Consider the following 25,000-nt stretch of genomic DNA (forward strand, 5'->3'; position numbering starts at 1 on the left):
TTAGATATCTAGCTAGTGGTTAGCTTCTTCCAAAATCAAGCCTCGCTTGGTATCAGCAGAGAATCCCCTCCTGGATTAAGAGCTTTGCTGTCTAATATTTGTTTTTTGTTGTTAGCAGCATTTTTGAGTAAATTGTATAACATTATGAACTGGGATGTCTGTCCTGCAAATAGTTTAGGTCAGAGACAGTATAAAATGTTCACAATGCACTTGATAGCATTTAGTTAGCATTCTCTATGGGATTTTACATGTACTTTTTAGCATTGCTAACCTTTGAATTACAGAGGCTCAGTGGGGTTTGAAAATAGTGCCCCTTGTGTTCAGGGTCTGTATTACTGAAAATCCCGGGATGGCACAAGGTCAGTATGACATCTGGGTACTACCCAAGCCTAGTCTCTGTGTGTGTGTGTGTTTATGTTTGTTTGTATGTGTGTGTGTGTGTGTAGCCTACGTGTGTGAGAGGAAGGGGACATTAAAGAACAAGTATAAAGACACTAAACTTGTTTTCTTTGTTTTTTAAAGTCTTGACTTTAAACATGGTTGAAATGACCAGTGTTGTTGGATAATGCAGAATCCCAATCTCTAACACAGAGAAGCCCTCTGGACAGTGATAGCTCATCGTTCCAGTGATTTAATCACATGCTGGAATGTATGAGTAGAATAGAGAGAAAGAGAAAGAGAAAGAGAGAGAGAGAACGAGAGAGAGAGGAATGTGTAGAGAGATAGTTGTGAGAGAGGGAGAAAGGGAGGGAAGAAGAGAGAACAAGAGAAAGATGGATAAGTAGAGAGATAGAGTGTGAGAGAGAGAGAATGGGAGAGAGATAGTGAGAGAGGAAGATATAGGCTTGGCTTTGCTGTGATAAATAGCCCAGGCTCTCTCTATTGCATTAGCCCGGCTAACCGATAGATTGCAGTCCGAATGGGCAGAGACACATACAATAGGTTTCTCATATAAAGTTGCATATTAAATTCCTTCACAGGACTGCACCCTGTAAGCATGTTTCAGGGAAAAAGGAAAGAGAGACAGATAATAGATAGTGGAAAGAGAGGGGGAGAGAAAAAAAGGCTGATTTAGGAAAAAAGAGAGAGGAAAAAGAAAGGAAGAGAGACTGAGATGGAGAAGCACAGGGTGGGAGGGTGAGGGGAGAAAATATTCTGTCTGTATAACTTTCTTTCTTTGTACATCTTGTACACACTGGTATGTGTGTTTTGTGTTCTCTCTAAACATCTATGTGTGTTCCTCGCTGTTCTGTGTTATTGCTAACAACCTCTTAATTGCTTTCTAACTCATTAAGATGCTGATGTTTTAATAGTAATTAATCCATCATTTGTCCATATGCAAATATGGACCATAGAGAGTTCTTCTCCAAACAGTATCTGTCCCTTAATCCAGTGTTAATGCAGAACCCTAGTGGAAGGAGACAATGTGAAGCTGCTTCACTGTTAATTGCTTACTAACTACATTTAATTACACGGCTATGACTGTGGGAGTTGGCTCATCAGAAAAAAATAGCTTCTTGAAGTTGATTGGAGTTCAACTAAACAATCCATCCTTCTAAATCTTTCAAGGGAATCCATCCTAAATGTTTTGGAAGATATCTTGGTGTTTGTAAATGTTCAACAAATGATGGTGTCAAGTGTGAATTGTGCTACATAACTCCACTATCTGATCTCTGCCTATGTCCCAATCTGTCTTTTTGTCTGGTCTCCTTTCGTTCTCTCTCTCCCTCCTTCCCCCCGTGCTCTCCACCCCTCCTCTCTCCAGATCTTATTAACTCATTAACTTTTTTCATTATTTTTAATAAAAGATGAGTTATGACTCCAGCCTCTCTGGGGCGCCGTATCCTTCCTCTTTCACTGTCTTTCACTTCTACTGCTCTCCTCCTCTCGTCCCACTCTTCTCCTGCTCTCCTCCCCTCTTCCCACTCTTCTCCTCGTCTCATCTGCTTCTTCCTCTAAGGCCTAGATTCAATCAGATCAAGCATTAAGCCGGCGATAGCAGACACCCGTTTCGCGGATGTTTTTGGCGGTGTCAGAGGTGGAATTGCGCTGGAGTCGTCAAATCGGTGAGCAGTCGCTCTTGGGCCATCACCAGTTACCACAGCCACAAAGTCATAAACCCCGCCTATTCCCACAATTTCTCTTTTTAAAGGGGAACTGCACCCACTGATTTGGCCTTTTTTCTTTAGTGTTTCTCCTCATGGAATGCTGACGGCCATGTCAGCAGCCAAACTAGAGTTGGTACAGCCAAGAGGCACCCATCTGTTAGAACGTTGCCCTCAGCTGTCCCCCCCCCCCCCCCCCCCACTCAATCACAACAAACAATCAAAACTAACAAGTTCAATAACTACAGGCAGATGTATGGTGATGTGCTGGCGGAAGCTTTCAACGGGTCAGTATCCTACAGAGTAACACGAGAAGAATGCAGTTGCTGAATTTATGTAGGTATTCTAAACTACGTGATCCGATAGTTTTCAAATGTAGTAACAGGTCCATGTGGGATAAACAACCCTTTACATAATACCATAGAAGCAGTGTTGTGCTAATATAACTAATGTGCACCTTTCCCATTTCATTGACATTCCCAGCTAGGTAACTAGCTAGTTAGGTAGTTAGCTAGCTAATTAGGTAACGTCAGCTATGCTAGCAATGATAGTGATAATGATTATGAAAATGTACAAAACCAGATACTACTAATCAGCAGTCTATGGTCTAGCTACCAGTATACTCACCACCATTCCAACCACCTATTCCGTCCGCATGGCAGGGTACTAGGGTCCTTTCGCAGGGCATGCAAACCAGAGTTGGCTGTGGTCAAGCCCTATAGAGATTTTCAGTCTCAAGCGGCCGTGATCCTTTGGGGGCAGATGAAACAAAGGAGCCCCAATCATGAAGCGAAGCAAAAGGGGCCGAGGTGCGATTTGCAAATGGAGGTTGGCAAAAGGGGGCATGAATTGTTGACATAATTATAATCCAAACCCAACCTTAATTTACTCATTACTCCAAACTTTAGACGAGACTGACTTAATGACCAAAAATGATCCTATTTACACTTTGTAGTCAATTTTGGCATTGAAAAAATGTTTCTGACTCATATCGATGCTAACCCTACCCCTACCCCTAACCCTAACCCTAACCACATAGGCTGTTTTTAAAGGGATTAGTTGGTTTTTAGGGTCAGATGCTCGATTTTAAACCTATCCCTAACCTTAACCCTAACGTTAACCACACTGCTAATCTTATGCTTAACCCTAATCTTTAAAAAAATTAACCATGCATTTTTACGATTATAGTCAATTTTGTGGCTGTGGTAACTAGTGACATTCCTCTGGAGATCATTGTCACAGAAGCCACACCCACCTCATTCTCGTTAGAAGATCAGAACAAGGAAGTGTAGGCTATATAGAAATTTATAGGGAGTGAATGTTATTTACAGTATTATAAGGGTTACATGGAGAATATCGGACCTCTCTGAAATGAAAATGGATGACCCTCCCGTGTACCCAAAATAATAATTAAAACACAAAGTGGAAAGCAGAGAACATGTCTACTGTTTACCCTCACTTCTTAGACAGACCAGGGCCTAAGATATGCCATTTTAGAAACTGTTCTTCGTCCTGTAAGCGTTTCATGGTAATGCAGGAATTTTTATAGCACACGTGGCTGCGGACCAGAAGGCTGTGGGCTTGCAGACCACCGTGGACAAGAGGAGGGGTGGAAATATCTCCTTTATAGTAAATTAATCTATCATTGTATTTGCAGGTCCGAGAAAAAAATTGCTTTTCATTAACATTCTATGTCATTTTACGGATTAGAGGAATCTTTTTTAATGCCACACAAATGACTGAAATCACAGAGAGATAGGCCTATGTGCCCATCTATTCATATTTCTCCAATGTCAAATCGGTGTGTCTTGTTTGCAATGAAACGGTCCCTGTTTGCAAAAAACAAAATCTGAGACATCATTAGGAATCTGAGCATGGTCATTTCAAAAGTTAGGCCTACCTTTCCACCTCAGACAGAGTAAGCCTACCGATGCAGAAAAAAACGTACGCTTTAATTAACTACTGGCTACTCTTCTTCTGTGGCTTAACCCAAACGAGAGGAGGTCACAAGTGTTTCCCTAAAAGCTGTCTGGGTTTAAACATCTTCTATTGTACAGAAAGTGAATAGCTTAATTTATTGACAGTGAGAGAATTAGATTACTTCCCAAGCCAAGTCATGTTTTTGTCTCCTCGGCTATAGAACATTGTAGCTCAGCCTCTGAATGCCAAATAAATGAAACAGTGATATTCTCATATGCACTGGAGTCACAACAGCTTGTTTTTAGCATAAAGCATTGCGGACCGAAGCGCTGTTATAAATCACTTTATATTTTCGGATCAGTTTTATTTTCTTAAAAAGCTTAAGCTAACAAGGGGTAGGTAGGTCTGTGCAGGTCTATGGCATACCTTCTCATACTCACACAATTCCAGTCTTGGTTTTCACTTACCTTCACGGAGGTAGGCTATATAAAGAGTGCATGGTGGGTAGAGGAATTGACCGACAAAATCTATAGATGTAGCAGCCTATAGCCTAATTTCGTCTGTCAAACAGGTAGGCCTACCTTATGTGCTTAAATAGGAAGAAATAGGCTCCAACACAAAGCCCTCCTGTTGTTCGTGAAGTCTAAAATAAAGACGGTTGAAATGCCTTCTCAGCACCACAAATGCTTCTTCAAGTTTCAGCACCACAATGTAAGTTACTCAAATCTGCCTTTTTGTGAGGTAGAGGTCGACCGATTATGATTTTTCGACGCCGATACCGATACGATTATTGGAGGACCAAAAAAAGCCGAAACGATTAATCGGCCTATTTTTAGTTATTTATTTGTAATAATGACAATTACAACAATACTGAATGAACACTTTTATTTTAACATAATATAATACACCAATCAAATCAATTTAGCCTCAAATAAATAATGAAACATGTTCAATTTGGTTTAAATAATGCCAAAACAAAGTGTTGGAGAAGAAAGTAAAAGTACAATATGTGCCATATAAAAAAGCTTACGTTTAAGTTCCTCGCTCAGAACATGAGAACATATGAAAGCTGGTGGTTCCTTTTAACATGAGTCTTCAATATTCCCAGGTAAGAAGTTTTAGGTTGAGGTTGTTATAGGAATTATAGGACTATTTCTCTCTATACCATTTGTATTTCATATACCTTTGACTATTGGATGTTCTTATAGGCACTTTAGTATGGTCAGTGTAACAGTACAGCTTCCGTCCCTCCCCTCACCCTTACCTGGGCTCAAACCAGGAACACATCGACAACAGCCACCCTCGAAGCAGCATTACCTATGCAGAGCAAGGGGAACAACTATTCCAAGTCTCAGAGCGAGTGACGTTTGTAACGCTATTAGCGCGCACCCCGCTAACTAGCTAGCCATTTCACATCGGTTACACCAGCCTAATCTCGGGAGTTGATAGGCTTGAAGTCATAAACAGCTCAATGCCTGAAGCATTGCGAAGAGCTGCTGGCAAAACGCACAAAAGTGCTGTTTGAATGAATGCTTACGAGCCTGCTGGTGCATACCACCGCTCAGTCAGACTGCTCTATCAAATATCAAATCATAGACTTAATTATAACATAATAACACACAGAAATACAAGCCATATGTCATTAATATGGTCAAATCCGGAATCATCATTTCTATCATTTCGAAAATAAAACGTTTATTATTTCAGTGAAATACGGAACCGTGCCGTATTTTATCTAACGGGTGGCATCCATAAGTCTAAATATTCCTGTTACATTGCACAACCTTCAATGTTATGTCATAATTACGTAAAATTCTGGCAAATTAGTTCGCAACGAGCCAGGCGGCCCAAACTGTTGCATATACCCTAACTCTGTGTGCAATGAACGCAAGAGAAGTGACACAATTTCCCTAGTTTAATATTGCCTGCTAACATGAATTTCTTTTAACTAAATATGCTGATTTAAACATATATACTTCTGTGTATTAATTTTAAGAAAGGCATTGATTCGTGCAACGATTATGCTTTTTTCGCAAATGCGCTTTTGTTAAATCATCCCTCGTTTGGCGAAGTTGGCTGTCTTTGTTAGGAAGAAATAGTCTTCACAGTTCGCAAAGAGCCAGGCGGCCCAAACTGCTGCCTACACCCTGACTCTGTTGCACAGAACGCAAGAGAAGTGACACAATTTCCCTAGTTAAAATAAATTCCTGTTAGCAGGCAATATTAACTAAATATGCAGGTTTAAAAATATATACTTGTGTGTTGATTTTAAGAAAGGCGTTGATGTTTATGGCTAGGTGCACATTGGTGTAACGACAGTGCTTTTTTCGCGAATGCGCTTGTTAAATCACCCATTTGGTGAAGTAGGCTGTGATTCAATGATAAATTAACAGGCACCGCATTGATTATATGCAACTCAGGACAAGTTAGATAAACTAGTAATATCATCAACCATGTAGTTAACTAGTGATTATGTTAAGATTGATTGTTTTTTTATAAGATACCTTTAATGCTAGCTAGCACCTTACCGTGGCTCCTTGCTGCACTCGCCTGCCATGCAGTTTCCTCGTGGAGTGCAATGTAATCGGCCATGCTCGGTGTCCAAAAATGCCGATTACCGATTGTTTAAAAAACTTGAAATCGGCCCTAATTAATCGGCAATTCCAATGAATCGGTCAACCTCTATTGTGAGGTCAATAACGCTGATAAATAATCCTACATCATGGGCAAGAAACACACATCGATATATAGCTTTATCAGCAACTCCTTCTAAAACACTGAGACATATTAACATTTCATCAATTACAAATGACATGACCCTCCCCTGGACTAGATGTAAAAGCACTATACCCTCCTCTTTAAGACTTCTGAGTGGCGCAGTGGTCCCTGGTTTGAATCCAGGCTTCAATCCATCTCTTACTCAAATCCTAACGAGGTGTACCTTACAACTCAAGTTCCGGTGTTGAAACTTGTAAACAAGGCTGCATGGGATTTCTGTTAATGCAACTCCATGAACATTGGCAATGGTCACTTTAGGTGTAATGCCGGGAGCCACTTGTGGATTTGACTGCTCTAAAGCAGTTCCACCTTTGACACACCAAAACAACGGCTATGCGGATGTTGGCTAAAGCGGATCTGATTGAATTAAGCCCTAAGACCCAAACTGACCTCCATATTGTAGTTGAGAACAGGCACTCGTATCTGCCCATTCCCCTCACGTACCTCTATATCAGTAGACATTCTTTAGACATGATTCATGTGCTTCGTCGACTCGACGGATGGATTGTGGAAATGGAGAACACTGATTGTAGCATGCTGTGGTTAGAAATGAGATGACAAATATCAGATTCCAAGACCGTTTCTGCCTCATCAGAACGTTTGTAGACACATCTCACTCACAAGTCTCCTCCTTGGGACAGTCATTAAGGTTGATTGAGCGCCCAGTTTCTGTCCTTGAGTTTTGTAGGCCTGCCATTGATTTAAGTTTCAAATACCGTATATTTCTATAGACTGGGTTGAATTTTCAATATAACTTAGTTTATTCTAATCAAGAATGGTCTATTTTATTTTGGGTAGATGTTTGCTATGTAAAATTATACTTACTGTATAGCTGTCTCTGTAGACCTAGCTATGAGGTTAGCACTAGCCTACTAGCATACCCGCTAATTCTTAAACAGTGTATTTCTTAAAGGTATTTCAGTGCCAGCTCAATGCTACTTCTGTAAGTGACAGGAGGTTAATGTGTGCAGACCGGTGTGACGGTAGGCCACGGATGGTTTCTTGGAACTGATGGCTTTTATGGTTGTCTGTAGATGGAGTACAACTCCATCGAGTTGTCGCGTCGGGGACAACTGTAGCATTTGAGCTTTTCTCCTAACCTGCTATTTTAATTTTCCTAACCTGCTGCGTTAGTTCTCATAACCTGCTGCGCAAAGTCACTTCCATCTAGCCACAATCGTATAAGCCATCAGTTGTGAGAAACCATTATAGTACCAGCATACCGGCAGGTTGGGCCTAAGCGACTGGCTGTTGATGTGTGCAGACCAGCAATATGCCACATTTCTTTACAAACTAAAAACCTCCGTTAATTTATGTTCCTTTTTTTTCAAGAACTTTACTTTTATTTTTCATCTTTTTTTGTACAAGGTTCTGATTAGGCTACCATGAGAGAGTTCATGAAGCAAATAAATGCTATACTATTATTAGAATCCTTGACTACTGTGGTAAATACCATTTACTGCACCACTCCACCCCCGCCATTCACTACCATCCCTGGATGTAGGGGGCATACCTTCACAACCTTACAAAAACAGAGATGGCACTCTGGTTAGAAATGACAAATATTGGATTCCAAGACTTTCTGGGACATGTTTTAGTCCAGTATATGTACACACACATACATGTATAACAACATCATAGAGGACACATATACAGTAGCTGCACAATCATAAAATTCCTCATAAAGATGAAACACTGTCAAATAATGTTTTTTTTTTATTTTTCTCTCAGAAGACTGATTATTTTGATATAAATTAAATAATTGCTAAGCGTCTAGTCTCCTTGTCAGGTTGTGGTATCATATTCCATTGATTGGGGGCAAAGTATCTGCTACATTGGAAGCCCTCAGGTTCATACGACTAACAGCAGTGGTTAGAGTCCACTACCAAGCTGGGAAGAGAGTTTTAGTCTTTCTGTCTCTCTGTCCATCCCGTGATATTTCTTTCCAGGTATCAGTGTTCGAGAACAAAGTGACTCGTGGCTTTCCCCAGTCACTGCTCATTGGTTGAAGGGATAGAAATAGACTCTGATAAAACATTTTTGGTTGGAAGTCCTCTGTATCCTTGTTCTGGATTGCCTGTGATATTTTGGATGAGTTCCTTCACATTCGTAGCCTGCTCTCCTTTCTGGAGATGGCCCAAATAGTCCCTGTGTCCTGGAGGAGAACATAGAGTAGTGGTTCACTTTTATGAACATTTTATTGGAAAGGAAAAAGGCGCAACGTTTTCTCACCGTAAAACAAAAAAACTTCTTATGTTATTTGTGTAACTATTACAAGATTGAAGTTTTGGCTTTCATCCATGGCCTTCTTATGAACTCATGAATAACTTCAGGGTGTGTCTTACTTGTCAGTGATGTGATTGACCCCTGGGCTAGGTGTGTGGGTCAGGCTGGCTGGGCTCAGCGTACATGACTGGTGGGAGTCCTCCTCACAGTTAGATGCAGGGTCAGCAGGATCTGACACACAGGACACAGAATGGTATAAGGTATCAACTGTTTAATAATACAAATTATTATACAGATAATTTTGTGCTTTTTTTTAGCTCTTCCATTACCTGTCGTTGCCGTTGGTGACAGCGGCCCCGTTGCTGTGCTGAGGAGACGGCGTGGCCGTTCCTCTGCTGACTTCCTGTAGCATCATACCTGTCTCACTTGGCCCCGCCCTGCAGGAAGAGGTGTGTCCACACAGCAGATCCACCTCCCCTCCACATACTTTCCCCCCACCTGAGAGGGATACAAGACCAGAAGACAATAATTGTATATTCTGTCCACACAGTCTCACCATTGACCGAGTCTGTAATAAATTAAATTGATTTTTATTTGGATTTCATGTAATGGACATACACATAATAGTCCAAATTGGTGAAGGGAAAAAAATTACTTGTTTCAAAGAATAAAAATTAAAATAAAAATTAAAAGTTGTGCACCCATATGTATTCACCCCCTTTGCTATGAAGCCCCTAAATAAGATCTGGTGCAACCAATTACCTTCAGAAGTCACATAATTAGTTAAATAAAGTCCACCTCTGTGCAATCTAAGTGTCACGTGATCTGTCACATGTTCTCAGTATATATACACCTGTTCTGAAAGGCCCCCGAGTCTGCAACGCCACTAAGCAAGGGTCACCAACAAGCAAGCGGTACCGTGAAGACCAAGGAGCTCTCCAAACAGGTCAGGGACAAAGTTGTGGAGAAGTACAGATCAGGATTGGGTTATATAAAAATATCTTAAACTTTGAACATCCCACGGAGCACAATTAAATCCATTATTAAAAAATGTAAAGAACATGGCACCACAACAAACCTGCCAAGACAGGGCCGCCCACAAAAACTCATGGACTAGGCAAGGAGGGCATTAATCAGAGAGGCAAGAAAGAGACCAAAGTTAACCCTGAAGGAGCTGCAAAACTCCACAGCGGAGATTGGAGTATCTGTCCATAGGACCACTTTAAGCCGTACACTATACAGAGCTGGGCTTTATGGAAGAGTGACCAGAAAAAAGCCATTGCTTAAAGAAAAGAACAAGCTAACACGTTTGGTGTTCACCAAAAGGCATGTGGGAGACTCCCCAAACATATGGAAGAAGGTACTCTGTTCAGATGAGACTAAAATTGAGCTTTATGGCCATCAAGGAAAACGCAATGTCTGGTGCAAACCCAACACGTCTCATCAGCCCGAGACAACCATCCCCACAGTGAAGATTGGTGGTGGCAGCATCATGCTGTGGGGATGTTTTTCATCTGCAGGGACTGTGAAATTGAAATTGGTCAGAATTGAAGGAATGATGGATGGCGCTAAATACAGGGAAATTCTTGAGGGAAACCTGTTTCAGTCTTCCAGAGATTTGAGACTGGGACGGAGGTTCACCTTCCAGCAGGACAATGCCCCTAAGCATACTGCTAAAGCAACACTCAAGTGGTTTAAGGGGAAACATTTAAATGTCTTGGAATGGCCTAGTCAAAGCTGAGACCTCAATCCAATTGAAAATCTGTGGGATGACTTAAAGATTGCTGTACACCAGCGGAACCCATCCAACTGGAAGGAGCTGGAGCAGTTTTGCCTTGAGGAATGGGCAGAAATCCAAGTGGCTAGATGTGCCAAGCTTATAGAGACGTACCCCAAGAAACTTGCAGCTGTAATTGCTGCAAAAGGTGGCTCTACAAAGTATTGACTTTGGGTGGGTGAATAGTTATGCACGCTCAAGTTGTCTGTTCTTGTTTGTGTCACAATAAAAAAACATTGGTGATAGTGGTAGGCATATTGTATAAATCAAATGATACAACCCCCCCCCCCCCATTTTTATTTTATTTTAATATCAGGTTGTAAGGCAACAAAATAGGAAAAATGCCAAGAGGGGGAATACTTTTGCAAGCCACTGCAGCACTCTCGTCGGTAGCCATGGACTTATTTGAAAGGCTGGTCATGGCTCACATCAACACCATCATCCCGGAAACCCTAGACCCACTCCAATTTGTGTACCGCCCCAACAGATCTACAGATGACGCAATCTGAAATACACTCCACACCGCCCTATCCCAACTGGACAAAAGGTACACCTATGTGAGAATGCTGTTCATTGACTACAGCTCATCGTTCAACACCATAGTGCCCACGAAGCTCATCACTAAGCTGGGACTAAACACCCCCCCTCTTCAACTGTATCCTGGACTTCCTGGCGGACCACCACCAGGTGGTAAGGGTAGGCAACAGCACATCTGCCATGCTGATCCTCAACACTGGGGTCCCTCAGGGGTGTGTAATTAGTCTCCTCCTGTACTCCCTGTTCACCCATAACTGTGTGGCCAAACAAGACTCCAACACCATCATTAAGTTTGCTTACGACACCGGAGTGGTAGGCCTGATCACTGACAACGATGAGACAGCCTATAGGGAGGAGGTCAGAGAACTGGCCGTGTAGTACCAGGACAACAACCTCTCCCTCAATGTGAGCAAGACAAAGGAGCTGATCGTGGACGACAGGAAAAGGCGGGCCGAACAGGCCCCCATTAACATCGACGGGGCTGTGGTGGAGCGGGTAGAGAGTTTCAAACTCCTTGGTGTCCTCATCACCAATAGGTCCAAACACACCAAGACAGTCGCGAAGAGGGCACGACAAAACCGTTTCCCCCTCAGGAGACTGAAAAGATTTGGTACGGGTCCCAAGATCCTCAAAAAGTTCTACAGCTGCATCGAGAGCATTCTGACCGGTTGTTTCACCGCCTGGTCTGGCAACTGCTCGGCATCTGACCATAAGGTGCTAAAGAGGGTAGTGCGTACTGCCCAGTACATCACTGGTGCCAAGCTTCCTGCCATCCAGGACCTATATAATAGGCGATGTCAGAGGAAAGCCCATAAAATTGTCAGAGACTCCAGTCTCCTAAGTCATATACTGTTCTCTCTGCTACCACACTGCAAGCGGAATTGGAGTGCCAAGTCTAGGACCAAACAGCTTCTAACCCCAAGACATAAGACTACTGAACAATTAATAAAATGGCCACCGGACTATTTACATTGACCTGAACCCCCCCCCCCCCCATTTGTTTTGTACACTGCTGCTACTCAGTGTTTATTATCTACTTCACCCCTACCTACATATACAAATTACCTCAACTAACTTGTACCTCTGCACACTGACTCGGTACCGGTACCCACTGTATATAGCCTTGTTATTGTTATTTTATTGTGTTACTTTTTATTATTATTTTTTACTTTCGTTTATTTAGTAAATATTTTCTTAACACTTCTTGAACTGCACTGTTGGTTAAGGGCTTGTAAGTAAGCATTTCACGGTAAGGTCTGCACTTGTATTTGGCGCATGTGACAAATAAAGTTTGACGTGATGTGATTTGATTTGATTAGACACCAGAAAAAAAAGGCTTTTGGAGTCATGAGTTATTGTGTATGTTCCTTCCCAGTGTGTGTTGTCTTTTCCCTTGTTCCTTTTACCTGTCATGAATGTGTTGTGGCATGGTGGCCGGCCCCTCCCCCTGCCGTAGCCGTAGTAACCACAGCGCAGCAGGCGGGCGTAGGCGGACCTAAAGTCTCTGTTTAGGGCAGCGTAGAGCAAAGGGTTCAGAGCTGAGTTGATGTACCCCAGCCACTGCACCACTGGGTAGGCTGCTGGGTAGTTCTGCTTCTTCAGACCCATAATGGTAAACAGGGTGAAGTAGGGCAGCCAGCACACCACGAAGACCCCGATCACTGCTGCTAGAGTCACTGTGGCTTTGTGTTCCCGTAGAGCCACCGCTGTTACTGAGGTGAGTTGACGAGGGGCTGACGAGGAGCTGTTGTTGTTGTTAAGTCTGGGGCGCGCGTGGATGATGCGCCTGGCCTGCGCCCGAGCGATGCGAAGAATACGGTGGTAGGTCCAGCACATGATGAGCAGGGGGAGGTAGAAGGTTAAGGAGGAGTCCACGACAGCGTACGATGGGTTCAGCTCAAAGTTACACTCTGTCATGTTGTCCCCCTGGCCGCGATTCTGCACGTTGCCGTCCACCGTGTTCCATCCCAGGTGGATTGGCAGGAATGACACTGCTAGCGACACCGCCCACACCAACGCCATAGCAAAGGCAACTCGCCTCGGCAACACTAGTGAGGTGTATCTAAGGGGCGCGGTCACGGCCAGGTAGCGGTCCAGGCTAATGGCCAATAGCGTGAGGATGGAGGCGGTGCACAACATAACATCCAATGAGATGTAGATGTTGCAGATGGTCGGCCCCAGAGGCCAATCGCTGAGCTGGAGGAGGGCGGAGAAAGGCAGGACAAGCATGCCAAGCAGCAGGTCAGTGATGGCGAGGGAGACGATGAAACAGTTGGTGAGGCAGCGGAGACGTCGTGTGGCGCAGACGGCCAGACAAACCAGGACGTTACCACAGACTGTCAGCAGGATGAGCAGGGACAGGAAAACACCGAGTATCACCATAGACAGCATCCTCACTGGAGTCCCAGTCCCAACCCTAACCCCTGCCCTACAACAACTCAGTCCGGACTAGTGGATAAATCCTTTAGAGAAGCTTCATCTGGGTGAGGCTGTATCCATACTGATGTACATGGATGGAGATTCATCTGTGTGTTTGAGCTATTTTCCTTGGTATGTTTGTGTATATTTGATATATATGTATATGTCCAATTGCATTGGTTTCTGGATGGAGAGGTCAGTGTATCACAGGTCCTCTGAGTGAAGGGGCGATGAGGAGTCCGATGGTTGGTCCAGTATGTGACGATGGGCTGTAGAACACCGCCCTCTGTTGGTGATTGGTCCACACTGCTCCATGTTATCCATATCACTCAGCTTTCTTTCGCATTCAGGTCACAACTTCATCTAAAAACACAGAGCAACAGAAAGTCAGACAGCCCCAAAAACAAAGTAACATGGCTGCTATACTGCAAGGAGATACTTTACAGAGCTACTTACAAGTGCAAGTACTTCCACTATCAGAAAATAGGAAGCAAATTTAAGCAAATGGCAGCAGACGAATATTGCTCACTTACTAAGCTATCAAGATTAGTGAGATGGAAAATGAGGGCAGCAGTTACACATGTCTAGTGGTGGAATATTCAATAAGAGAGACTGATAAGATAACCTGTGTGTGTGTGTGTGTCTGTGAATGTGCGTCAGTAAGTCGCAAGGGGTGTTTGCTCTCCCTCCCTCTTCTGCTTAAATGGACATTTGGGACATGCTCCAGGTTTGGAATGTAGAAGTCTAATCACTCAAACAGTATATCATTTACCACCACATGGCTAGAGTGGTAGAGGGGTTGGGGGAGGGATAGAAATGGGGGGGGGGCAAGGGTGGTGGAGAGGAGGGTGGAGCGAGAGAGAAAGGGGAGAGATAAGAAAATAGGAAGAAAGACAAAAAGATATGAAGAGATTATGTTTGCCTTGACTCTGAGCACATATGGAAAGGCACTAAATTGAAGACTCATCTCTTCAGACAGACTTATTTCTCAGATCCCCCAAACACACACGCATTCTCACCATAACATACAGTGCCTTGCGAAAGTATTCGGCCCCCTTGAACTTTGCGACCTTTTGCCACATTTCAGGCTTCAACCATAAAGATATAAAACTGTATTTTTTTGTGAAGAATCAACAACAAGTGGGACACAATCATGAAGTGGAACGACATTTATTGGATATTTCAAACTTTTTTAACAAATCAAAAACTGAAAAATTGGGCGTGCAAAATTATTCAGCCCCCTTAAGTTAATACTTTGTAGCGCCACCTTTTGCTGCGATTACAGCTGTAAGTCGCTTGGGGTATGTCTCTATCAGTTTTGCACATCGAGAGACTGACATTTTTTCCCATTCCTCCTTGCAAAACAGCTCGAGCTCAGTGAGGTTGGATGGAGAGCATTTGTGAACAGCAGTTTTCAGTTCTTTCCACAGATTCTCGATTGGATTCAGGTCTGGACTTTGACTTGGCCATTCTAACACCTGGATATGTTTATTTTTGAACCATTCCATTGTAGATTTTGCTTTATGTTTTGGATCATTGTCTTGTTGGAAGACAAATCTCCGTCCCAGTCTCAGGTCTTTTGCAGACTCCATCAGGTTTTCTTCCAGAATGGTCCTGTATTTGGCTCCATCCATCTTCCCATCAATTTTAACCATCTTCCCTGTCCCTGCTGAAGAAAAGCAGGCCCAAACCATGATGCTGCCACCACCATGTTTGACAGTGGGGATGATGTGTTCAGGGTGATGAGCTGTGTTGCTTTTACGCCAAACATAACGTTTTGCATTGTTGCCAAAAAGTTCAATTTCGGTTTCATCTGACCAGAGCACCTTCTTCCACATGTTTGGTGTGTCTCCCAGGTGGCTTGTGGCAAACTTTAAACAACACTTTTTATGGATATCTTTAAGAAATGGCTTTCTTCTTGCCACTCTTCCATAAAGGCCAGATTTGTGCAATATACGACTGATTGTTGTCCTATGGACAGAGTCTCCCACCTCAGCTGTAGATCTCTGCAGTTCATCCAGAGTGATCATGGGCCTCTTGGCTGCATCTCTGATCAGTCTTCTCCTTGTATGAGCTGAAAGTTTAGAGGGACGGCCAGGTCTTGGTAGATTTGCAGTGGTCTGATACTCCTTCCATTTCAATATTATCGCTTGCACAGTGCTCCTTGGGATGTTTAAAGCTTGGGAAATCTTTTTGTATCCAAATCTGTCTTTAAACTTCTTCACAACAGTATCTCGGACCTGCCTGGTGTGTTCCTTGTTCTTCATGATGCTCTCTGCGCTTTTAACGGACCTCTGAGACTATCACAGTGCAGGTGCATTTATACGGAGACTTGATTACGCACAGGTGGATTGTATTTATCATCATTAGTCATTTAGGTCAACATTGGATCATTCAGACATCCTCACTGAACTTCTGGAGAGAGTTTGCTGCACTGAAAGTAAAGGGGCTGAATAATTTTGCACGCCCAATTTTTCAGTTTTTGATTTGTTAAAAAAGTTTGAAATATCCAATAAATGTCGTTCCACTTCATGATTTTCTCCCACTTGTTGTTGATTCTTCACAAAAAAATACAGTTTTATATCTTTATGTTTGAATCCTGAAATGTGGCAAAAGGTCGCAAAGTTCAAGGGGGCCGAATACTTTCGCAAGGCACTGTATATCTCTACCAATCACACACACACACACACACACACACACACACACACACACACACACACACACACACACACACACACACACACACACACACACACACACACACACACACTCTCTCGCTCTCTCTCAGATTCATCCACTCTATGTTTTACTGGAGGACTCTTGGCAAAGCTTCTTTCCCATAGTGTATGTCCATATCTGGGCAGCCCCCAATGTCTATTGCTGTCCTGACAGACCCCCACGGCAGACTGCCTTCCCACAGACAAGGCACAAAGGGGTGTGTCTGTATGTCTGTTTGACTCACAGTCTGTGAGAAAGCATACAGTGCCTTCAGAAAGTATTCAGACTCCTTGGAGTTTTCCACATTTTGTTACGTTACAGCCTTATTCTGAAATTGATTAAATAAATAAAAATCCTCAGCAATCTACACACAATACTTCATAATGACAAAGCGAAGGCAGTTTTCTTTAAGAATTTTGCTATTTTATTACAACTTTAAAACAGAAATACCATATTTACATAAGTATTCAGACCCTTTGCTATGAGACTCAGAATTGAGCTCAGGTGCATCCTGTTTCCATTGATCATCCTTTCCGTTGATTGGAGTTGATTTGGAATGGCACACACCTGTCTATATAAGGTCCTACAGTTGTCAGTGCATGTCAGAGCAAACACCAAGCCATGAGGTAGAATTAATTGTCATTAGAGCTCTAAGACAGGATTGTGTTGAGGCACAGATCTGGGGAAGGGTGCCCAAAATAATTCTGCAGCATTGAAGGTCCCCAAGAACACAGTGGCCTCCGTCATTCTTAAATGGAAGAAGTTTGGAACCACCAAGACTCTTCCTAGAGCTGGCCGCCCGGCCAAACTGAGCAATCTGAGGAGAAGGGCCTTGATCAGGGAGGTGACCAAGAAACCGATGGTCACTCTCACAAAGCTCTAGAGTTCCTCTGTGGAGATGGGAGAACCTTCCAGAAGGTCAACCATATCTGCAGCACTTCACAAATCAGGCCTTTATTGTAGAGTGGCCGGACGGAAGCCACTCCTCAGTAAAAGGCACATGACAGCCCGCTTTGAGTTTGCCAAAAGGCACCTAAAGACTATCAGACCATGAGAACAAGATTCTCTGATCTGATGAAACCAAGATTGGAGGAAACCTGGCACCATCCCTACGTGAAATCATGGCAAAGTACAGAGAGATCATTAATGAAAACCTGCTCCAGAGTGCTCAGGACCTCAGACTGGGGCAAAGTTTCACCTTTCAACAGGACAACAACCCTAAGCACACAGCCAAGACAATGCAGGAGTGGCTTTGGGACAAGTCTTTGAATGTCCTTGAGTTGCCCAGCCAGAATCCGGACTTGAACACGATCAAACATCTCTGGAGAGGCCTGAAAATATCTGTGCAGCAAATCTCACCATCCAACCTGACAGAGCTTGAGAGGATCTGCAGAGAAGAATGGGAGAAACTCCCCAAATACAGCTGTGCCAAGCTTGTAGCATCATATGCGAGAAGACTTGAGGCTGTAATCGCTACCAAAGGTGCTTCAACAAAGTACTGAGTAAAGGGTCTGAATACTTATATAAAAGTGATATTTCAGTTTTTTATTTGTAATAAATTAATAATACATAATAAAATAACATATTATTAATAATAAAAAACAGTTTTTGTTTTGTCATTATAGGGTATTGTGTGTAGATTGATGAAAAAAACAACATTTCATGCATTTTAGAATAAGGCTGTAACCTCAGAAAATGTGGAAAAAGTCAAGTGGTCTGAATACTTTCCGTAGTCACTGTATATCTGAGATACTGTACCTACTGCATCCCTCATCCTCCACATACAGTACAACCCTCGTTCTGCCAGTCACATTCTGTTAAAGGTCCCCAAAGAAACACACGTCCCTGTCGCTCCTCTTTTCAGTTCGCTGCAGCTAGCGACTGGAACGAGCTGCAACAAACACTCAAACTGGACAGTTTTATCTTCATCTTTTTCTTCTAAGACTCAATAATGGACATTCTTACTGGCAGTTGTGGCTATTTCACGTGATATATTGTTGTGTCTACCTTCTTGCCTTTGTGCTGTTGTCTGTGCCCAGTCATTTTTGTACCATGATTTGTGCTGCTACCATGTTGTGCTGCTGCCATGTTGTGTTGCTACCATGTTGTTGTCATGTGGTGTTGCTACCATGCTGTGTTGTCATGTGTTTCTGCCTTACTATGTTGTTGTCTTAGGTCTCTCGTAATGTAGTGTTATGGTGTCTCTCTTGTCGTGATGTGTGTTTAGTTCTATATTTTTATTTTTAATCCCAGCCCCCGTCCGCGCAGGAGGCCTTTTGCCATTTGGTAGGTTGTCATTGTAAATACGAATTTGTTCTTAACTGACTTGCCTAGTTAAATAAAGTGTAATTAAAATAAATTAATACAAATACATATTCAGTACATCTACGTTTTCAAAGAACTATTGTGTTCACGTTTCTCTATGTGTATTTCTGAATTGATTTGACGTCGGTATCTTATCGGTGTGTGTTGGAATTTGAGAGAGAAAGTGTATGATATGATTGTCTAAAATATGAACACAACACCTCAATACAATGTAGAATCAGGAACAGATATAGCCCTTGGTTCACTCCCGACCTGACTGCCCTTGACCAGCACAAAACATCCTGTGGCGTTCTGCATTAGCGTTGAATAGCCCCCGCGATATGCAACTTTTCAGGGAAGTTAGGAACCAATATACACAGGCAGTTAGGAAAGCAAAGGCTAGCTTTTTCAAACAGAAATTTGCATCCTGTAGCACAAACTCTAAAATGTTCTGGGACACTGTAAAGTCCATGGAGAATATGAGCACCTCCTCCCAGCTGCCCACTGCACTGAGGCTAGGAAACACTGTCACCACCGATAAATCCACTATAATTGAGAATTTCAATAAGCATTTTTCTACGGCTGGCCATGCTTTCCACCTTGCTACCCCTACCCTGGTCAACAGCCCTGCACCCCCCACAGCAACTTGCCCAAGCCTCCTCCATTTCTCCTTCACCCTAATCCAGATAGCTGATGTTCTGAAAGAGCTGCAAAATCTGGACCCCTACAAATCAGCCGGGCTAAACAATCTGGACCCTCTCTTTCTAAAATGATCCGTTGCAATTGTTGCAACCCCTATTACTAGCCTGTTCAACCTCCCTTTCGCATCATCTGAGATCCCCAAAGACTGGAAAGCAGCTGCGGTCATCCCCCTCTTCAAAAGGGGGTGACACTCTTGACCCAAAATGCTACAGACCTATATCTATCCTACCCTGCCTATCTAAGGTCTTCGAAAGCCAAGTTAACAAACAGATCACCGACCATTTCGAGTCCCACTGTACCTTCTCCGCTATGCAATCTGGTTTTCGAGCTGGTCATGGGTGCACCTCAGCCACGCTCAAGGTCCTAAACGATATCATAACCGCCATCAATAAGAGACAATACTGTGCAGCTGTATTCATCGACCTGGCCAAGGCTTTTGACTCTGTCAATCAGCACATTCTTATCGGGCAGACACAACAGCCTTGGATTCTCAAATTACTTCCTCGCCTGGTTCACCAACGACTTCTCAGACAGAGTTCAGTGTGTCAAATTGGAGGGCCTGTTGTCCGGACCGCTGGCAGTCTCTATGGGGGTGCCACAGGGTTCAATTCTCAGGCCAACTCTCTTCTCTGTATATATCAATGATGTCGCTCTTGCTGCTGGTGATTCTCTGATCCACCTCTAAGCAGAGGCCACCATTCTGCATACTTCTGGCCCTTCTTTGGGCACTGTGCTAACTAACCTCCAGATGAGCTTCAATGCCATACAACTCTCCTTCCGTGGCCTCCAACTGCTCTGCAATGCAAGTAAAACTAAATGCATGCTCTTCAACCGATCGCTGCCCACACCTGCCCGCCCGATCAGCATCACTACTCTGGACAGTTCTGACTTAGAATATGTGGACAATTTCAAATACCTAGGTGTCTGGTTAGACTGGAAACTCTCCTTCCAGACTCACATTAAGCATCTCCAATCCAAAATTAAATCTAGAATTGGCTTCCTATTTCGCAACAAAGCATCCTTCACTCATGCTGACAAACATACCCTCGTAAATCTGACTATCCTACTGATCCTTGACTTTGGCGATGTCATTTAAAAAAAATGGCCTCCAACACTCTACTCAGCAAATTGGATGCAGTCTATCACAGTGCAATCCGTTTTGTCACCAAAGCCCCATATACTACCCACCACTGCAACCTGTATGCTCTCGTTGGCTGGCCCTCGCTTCATACTCGTCGCCAAACCCACTGGCTCCAGGTCATCTATAGGTCTTTGCTAGGTAAAGCCCTGCCTTATCTCAGCTCACTGGTCAGCATAGCAGCACCCACCCATAGCAAGCGCTCCAGGTATATTTCACTGGTCATCCCCAAAGCCAATTCCTCCTTTGGCCGCCTTTCCTTCCAGTTATCTGCTGTCAATGACTGGAACAAATTGCAAAAATCACTGAAGCTGGAGACTCATATCTCCCTCTCTAAATTTAAGCACCAGCTGTCAGAGCAGCTCACAGATCACAGATCACTGCACCTGTACATAGCCCATCTGTAAATAGCCCATCCAAATACCTCATCCCCATACTGTTATTTTTTTCTTCTCCTTTGCACCCCAGTATCTCTCCTTGCACGTTCATCTTCTGCTCATCGATCACTCCAGTGTTTAATTGCTAAATTGTAATTATTTGCCACTATGGCCTATTTATTGCCTTACCTCACTTATCTTACCTCATTTGAACACACTGTGTATAGACCTTTCTATTGTGTTATTGACTGTATGTTTGTTTATTCCAAGTGTAACTCTGTGTTGTTGTTTGTGTCGCACTGCTTTGCTTTATCTTGGCCAGGTCGCAGTTGTAATTGAGAACTTGTTCTCAACTGGCCTACCTGGTTAAATAAAGGTGAAATAAATTTAAAAAAAGAACCTGATACGGCCAGTCGGACAAACAATGGTTGCGCTCATGTAAGTTGACCCACAATGGCTGACGTCATTGATACATATTGTTAGTCAGACCTATAGTAGTAAGACACAAAATGGCTACTCTCTGTGATACACATTGGATCAGTCACACCTGCGGTAGTGTACATCCTGTCTGTGGCGGATTGCAACTTTGAGGAGAATGTCAGACTTGTATATACAATTGAAGTCGGAAGTTTACATACACCTTAGCCAAATACATTTAAACTCAATTCCTGACATTCAATCCTAGTACAAATTCCCTGTCTTAGGTCAGTTAGGATCACCACTTTATTTTAAGAATGTGAAATGTCAGAATAATAGTAGAGAGAATGATTTATTTCAGCTTTTATTTTCTTCATCACATTCCCAGTAGGTCAGAAGTTTACATGCAATCAATTCGTATTTGGTAGCATTGCCTTTAAATTGTTTAACTTGGGTCAAATGTTTCAGGTAGGCTTCCACAAGCTGATGTCTTGAGATGTTGCTTCAATATATCCACATCATTTTGCTCCCTCATGATACCATCTATTTTGTGAAGTGCACCAGTCCCTCCTGCAGCAAAGCACCCCCACAACATGATGCTGCCACCCCCATGCTTCACGGTTGGGATGGTGTTCTTCGGCTTGCTAGCCTCCCCCTTTTTCCTCCAAACATAACTATCGTCATTATGGCCAAACAGTTCTTTTTTTGTTTTATCAGACCAGAGGACATTTCTCCAAAAAGTTCGATCTTTGTCCCCATGTGCAGTTGCAAAGTGTTGTCTGTTGGCTTTTTTTTATGTCGGTTTTGGAGCAGTGTCTTCTTCCTTGCTGAGCGGCCTTTCAGGTTATGTCGATATATAGGACTCATTTAACTGTGGATATAGATACTTTTGTACCGGTTTCCTTCAGCATCTTCACAAGGTCCTTTGCTGTTGTTCTGGGATTGATTTGCACTTTTCGCACCAAAGTACATTCATCTAGGAGACAGAACGCGTCTCCTTCCTGAGCGGTATGATGGCTGTGTGGTCCCATGGTGTTTATACTTGTGTATTATTGTTTGTACAGATGAATGTGGTACCTACAGGCATTTGCAAATTGCTCCCAAGGATGAACCAGTTGTGAGTTGTGGAGGTCTACAATTTTTTTTCTGAGGTCTTGGCTGATTTCTTTTGATTTTCCCATGACGTCAAGCAAAGAGGCACTGAGTTTGAAGGTAGACCTTGAAATACATCCACAGTTACACCTCCAATTGACCCAAATGATGTCAATTAGCCTATTAGAGGCTTCTAAGGCCATGACATCATTTTCTGGAATTTTCCAAGCTGTTTAAAGGCACAGTCAATTTAGTGTATGTAAACTTCTGAGCCACTGGAATTGTGATACTGTGGATTATAAGTGAAATAATCTGTCTGTAAACAATTGTTGGAAAAATTACTTGTGTCATGCACAAAGTAGATGTCCTAACCAACTTGCCAAATCTATAGTTTGTTAACAAGAAATTTGTGGAGTTGTTGAAAAACTAGTTTTAATGACTCCAATAAATGTAAACTTCCAACTTCAACTGTATGTTCGAATACCAATTGTTGTTGTGTCATACAGAGTTGACGTGTTATTGTTCTATAGACTTGGTCATTGTCCCAAATTACACCCTATTCCCTACACAGTGCACTACTTTTGACCAGAGCCCTTTAGGAACCCTATGGGCCCTAGTCAAAAGTGGTGTACTATATATGGAATAGGGTGCCATTTGGGACTTAGACAGTATAATGAGACAGTATAATTAGTGTTTAGTATTTTGGGGGGGGGTCTGTGTATACATTGTGTCACAACACAGTGACAGGACAAGGATTTATGCTAAGTGGAAGTGACCTCACATGACCTTTTAGATGATCTACATTCCAATTCTCTTGACCTGAGTCTACTAGTGTTATTTCAGGACCATTGAAAGGTGAAAGGACTGGATGGGTTTGAATCAGTAGTTTTAAGGGAAGCAAAGGAACAATTTATCTACCTAACCATCCTGCTAAAGGAAGCCATTCTTGCATAGAAAGTTGGAATCCCGCCAAAGAGTTTCAGCTGTGTTTTTTTCTCTAGAGCTGGGCCTGGAATGACTAATGAGACTTTTTCATTTTTTGACCTTTATTTATCTAGGCAATTCAGTTAAGAACAAGTTTTTATTTACAATGGCAGCCTAGGAACAGCAGGTTAACTGCCTTGTTCAGGGGCAGAACAACAGATTTTTACCTAGTCAGCTCAGGGATTTGATCTAGCAACCTTTTGGTTACTGGCCCAATGCTCTAACCACTAGGTGACCTGCCACCCCAAAGTGCCAAGACAGTATGATTGGTGAGATGCTTTCAATACCAATTGTACAATTTTGTTAATGTGACCAAACACCTGTGTCTTAACAAGAGATTTGCCTGAGAACCGAGCGGTCAGGTAAGCTGTTTGGAGTGTTTATCCAATTGGATTAAAAAATTAAAAAATTATAACCAGATGTAGTTGTTCCTGTTTCTGTTTCAGCCAAATCCCCTCTATTTCTACTGGAATAGAGACACAAACAGATCCTTGCGGTTTCACTCCATAGACAGATCATCCACTCACACTCCCTCATTCTCAGGTCCAGAGAATTGGTGACCTCTGTGTTTGCCATTGTGTTCCCAGTTCCGTGCAGGTTACGTGTACACTGTGTAACAACAGTGCCTGTGACTGGCTGAGTGAGTTGAAAAGTCCTTTTTGGTAGCTTATTAATAAGCTTCAGAACAGATCACCTATTAAATGGGTTTTTGAACTTGGTCAAAAACAGGTCTTGGTAGTAAAGGCATTTATGTATTCATCTCCTGAGGAGGTTATGTGGTAGAATTTGACCGTTTAATAGGTTAGCGTTTTTGTTACCGGCATTAAGTATAGATCTGATGTCACCTGGTACAAATGTACTCACTTGTCACTGACATTGGAATAAGAGAACGTGTAAAACTCACCGCAGTCTCAGTGGTACTCCAACTCCTGTACTGTGTCATCTCTCTCTTCTTTCCTCCTCTCTGCCCTAACGTTACTCAACTCCGTTAGACTGTATGGGAACCAAAGACTCGTTCGTGATGCGGGTGCGCGCATGTGTGTATGACTCATTTTCTCTTGCACCCCCCCTGTTCTCTTTCTCTCTACCGTGGTTAAATATACTTTGACAATAACTTTAATAGTCTTCCACTTGCATAATAAATACAATTTATAACTTAGTTTCATACCTGTTCACAATGCATGGTAAACAAGCTGTCCTCCAATTAGGGACACCTTTCAAAACAAGATGCCAGTTAGCATACAGATCTGAATTAGCCACGGAATTTTGTACAACTCGCCCCCCATGCTTAGCAAGTTAATTCAATGCTAGCTCTCATGCTATCCTTCTACGTCTCTTTTCTGTCTTCCTCGTATACAGCATTGCACTACTTTTCACAAGAGCTCATCATAGAGTGTCCTTATTTGAGATTTGCCCCGGGACTTTTGAGAGGACTGGAATGTTCTTTAATGGGTCATTTTAAGGAGTCTCAGACTGTTGTGTTTTTTTTACTGGTATTAGAATGGTA

At 42.8% G+C, this 25,000-nt stretch overlaps 1 protein-coding gene across 1 annotated transcript; it reads right to left on the minus strand.

Moving 5' to 3' along the window:
- Positions 1-6,648: 6,648 nt before the first annotated feature.
- Positions 6,649-24,474, minus strand: LOC109910084 (histamine H2 receptor-like). Its single transcript, XM_031797042.1, has 5 exons — positions 24,398-24,474; positions 12,750-14,124; positions 9,359-9,527; positions 9,149-9,260; positions 6,649-8,958 (listed from the first exon to the last, which is right to left on the minus strand). The coding sequence occupies exons 2-4, from the start codon at positions 13,732-13,734 to the stop codon at positions 9,251-9,253; spliced, it is 1,164 nt and encodes a 387-aa protein (XP_031652902.1). The 5' UTR covers positions 13,735-14,124; positions 24,398-24,474; the 3' UTR covers positions 6,649-8,958; positions 9,149-9,250.
- Between the last annotated feature and the right edge of the window lie 526 nt (positions 24,475-25,000).

Source organism: Oncorhynchus kisutch, linkage group LG19 (genome assembly GCF_002021735.2).
Source record: "Oncorhynchus kisutch isolate 150728-3 linkage group LG19, Okis_V2, whole genome shotgun sequence".
NCBI lineage: Eukaryota > Metazoa > Chordata > Actinopteri > Salmoniformes > Salmonidae > Oncorhynchus > Oncorhynchus kisutch.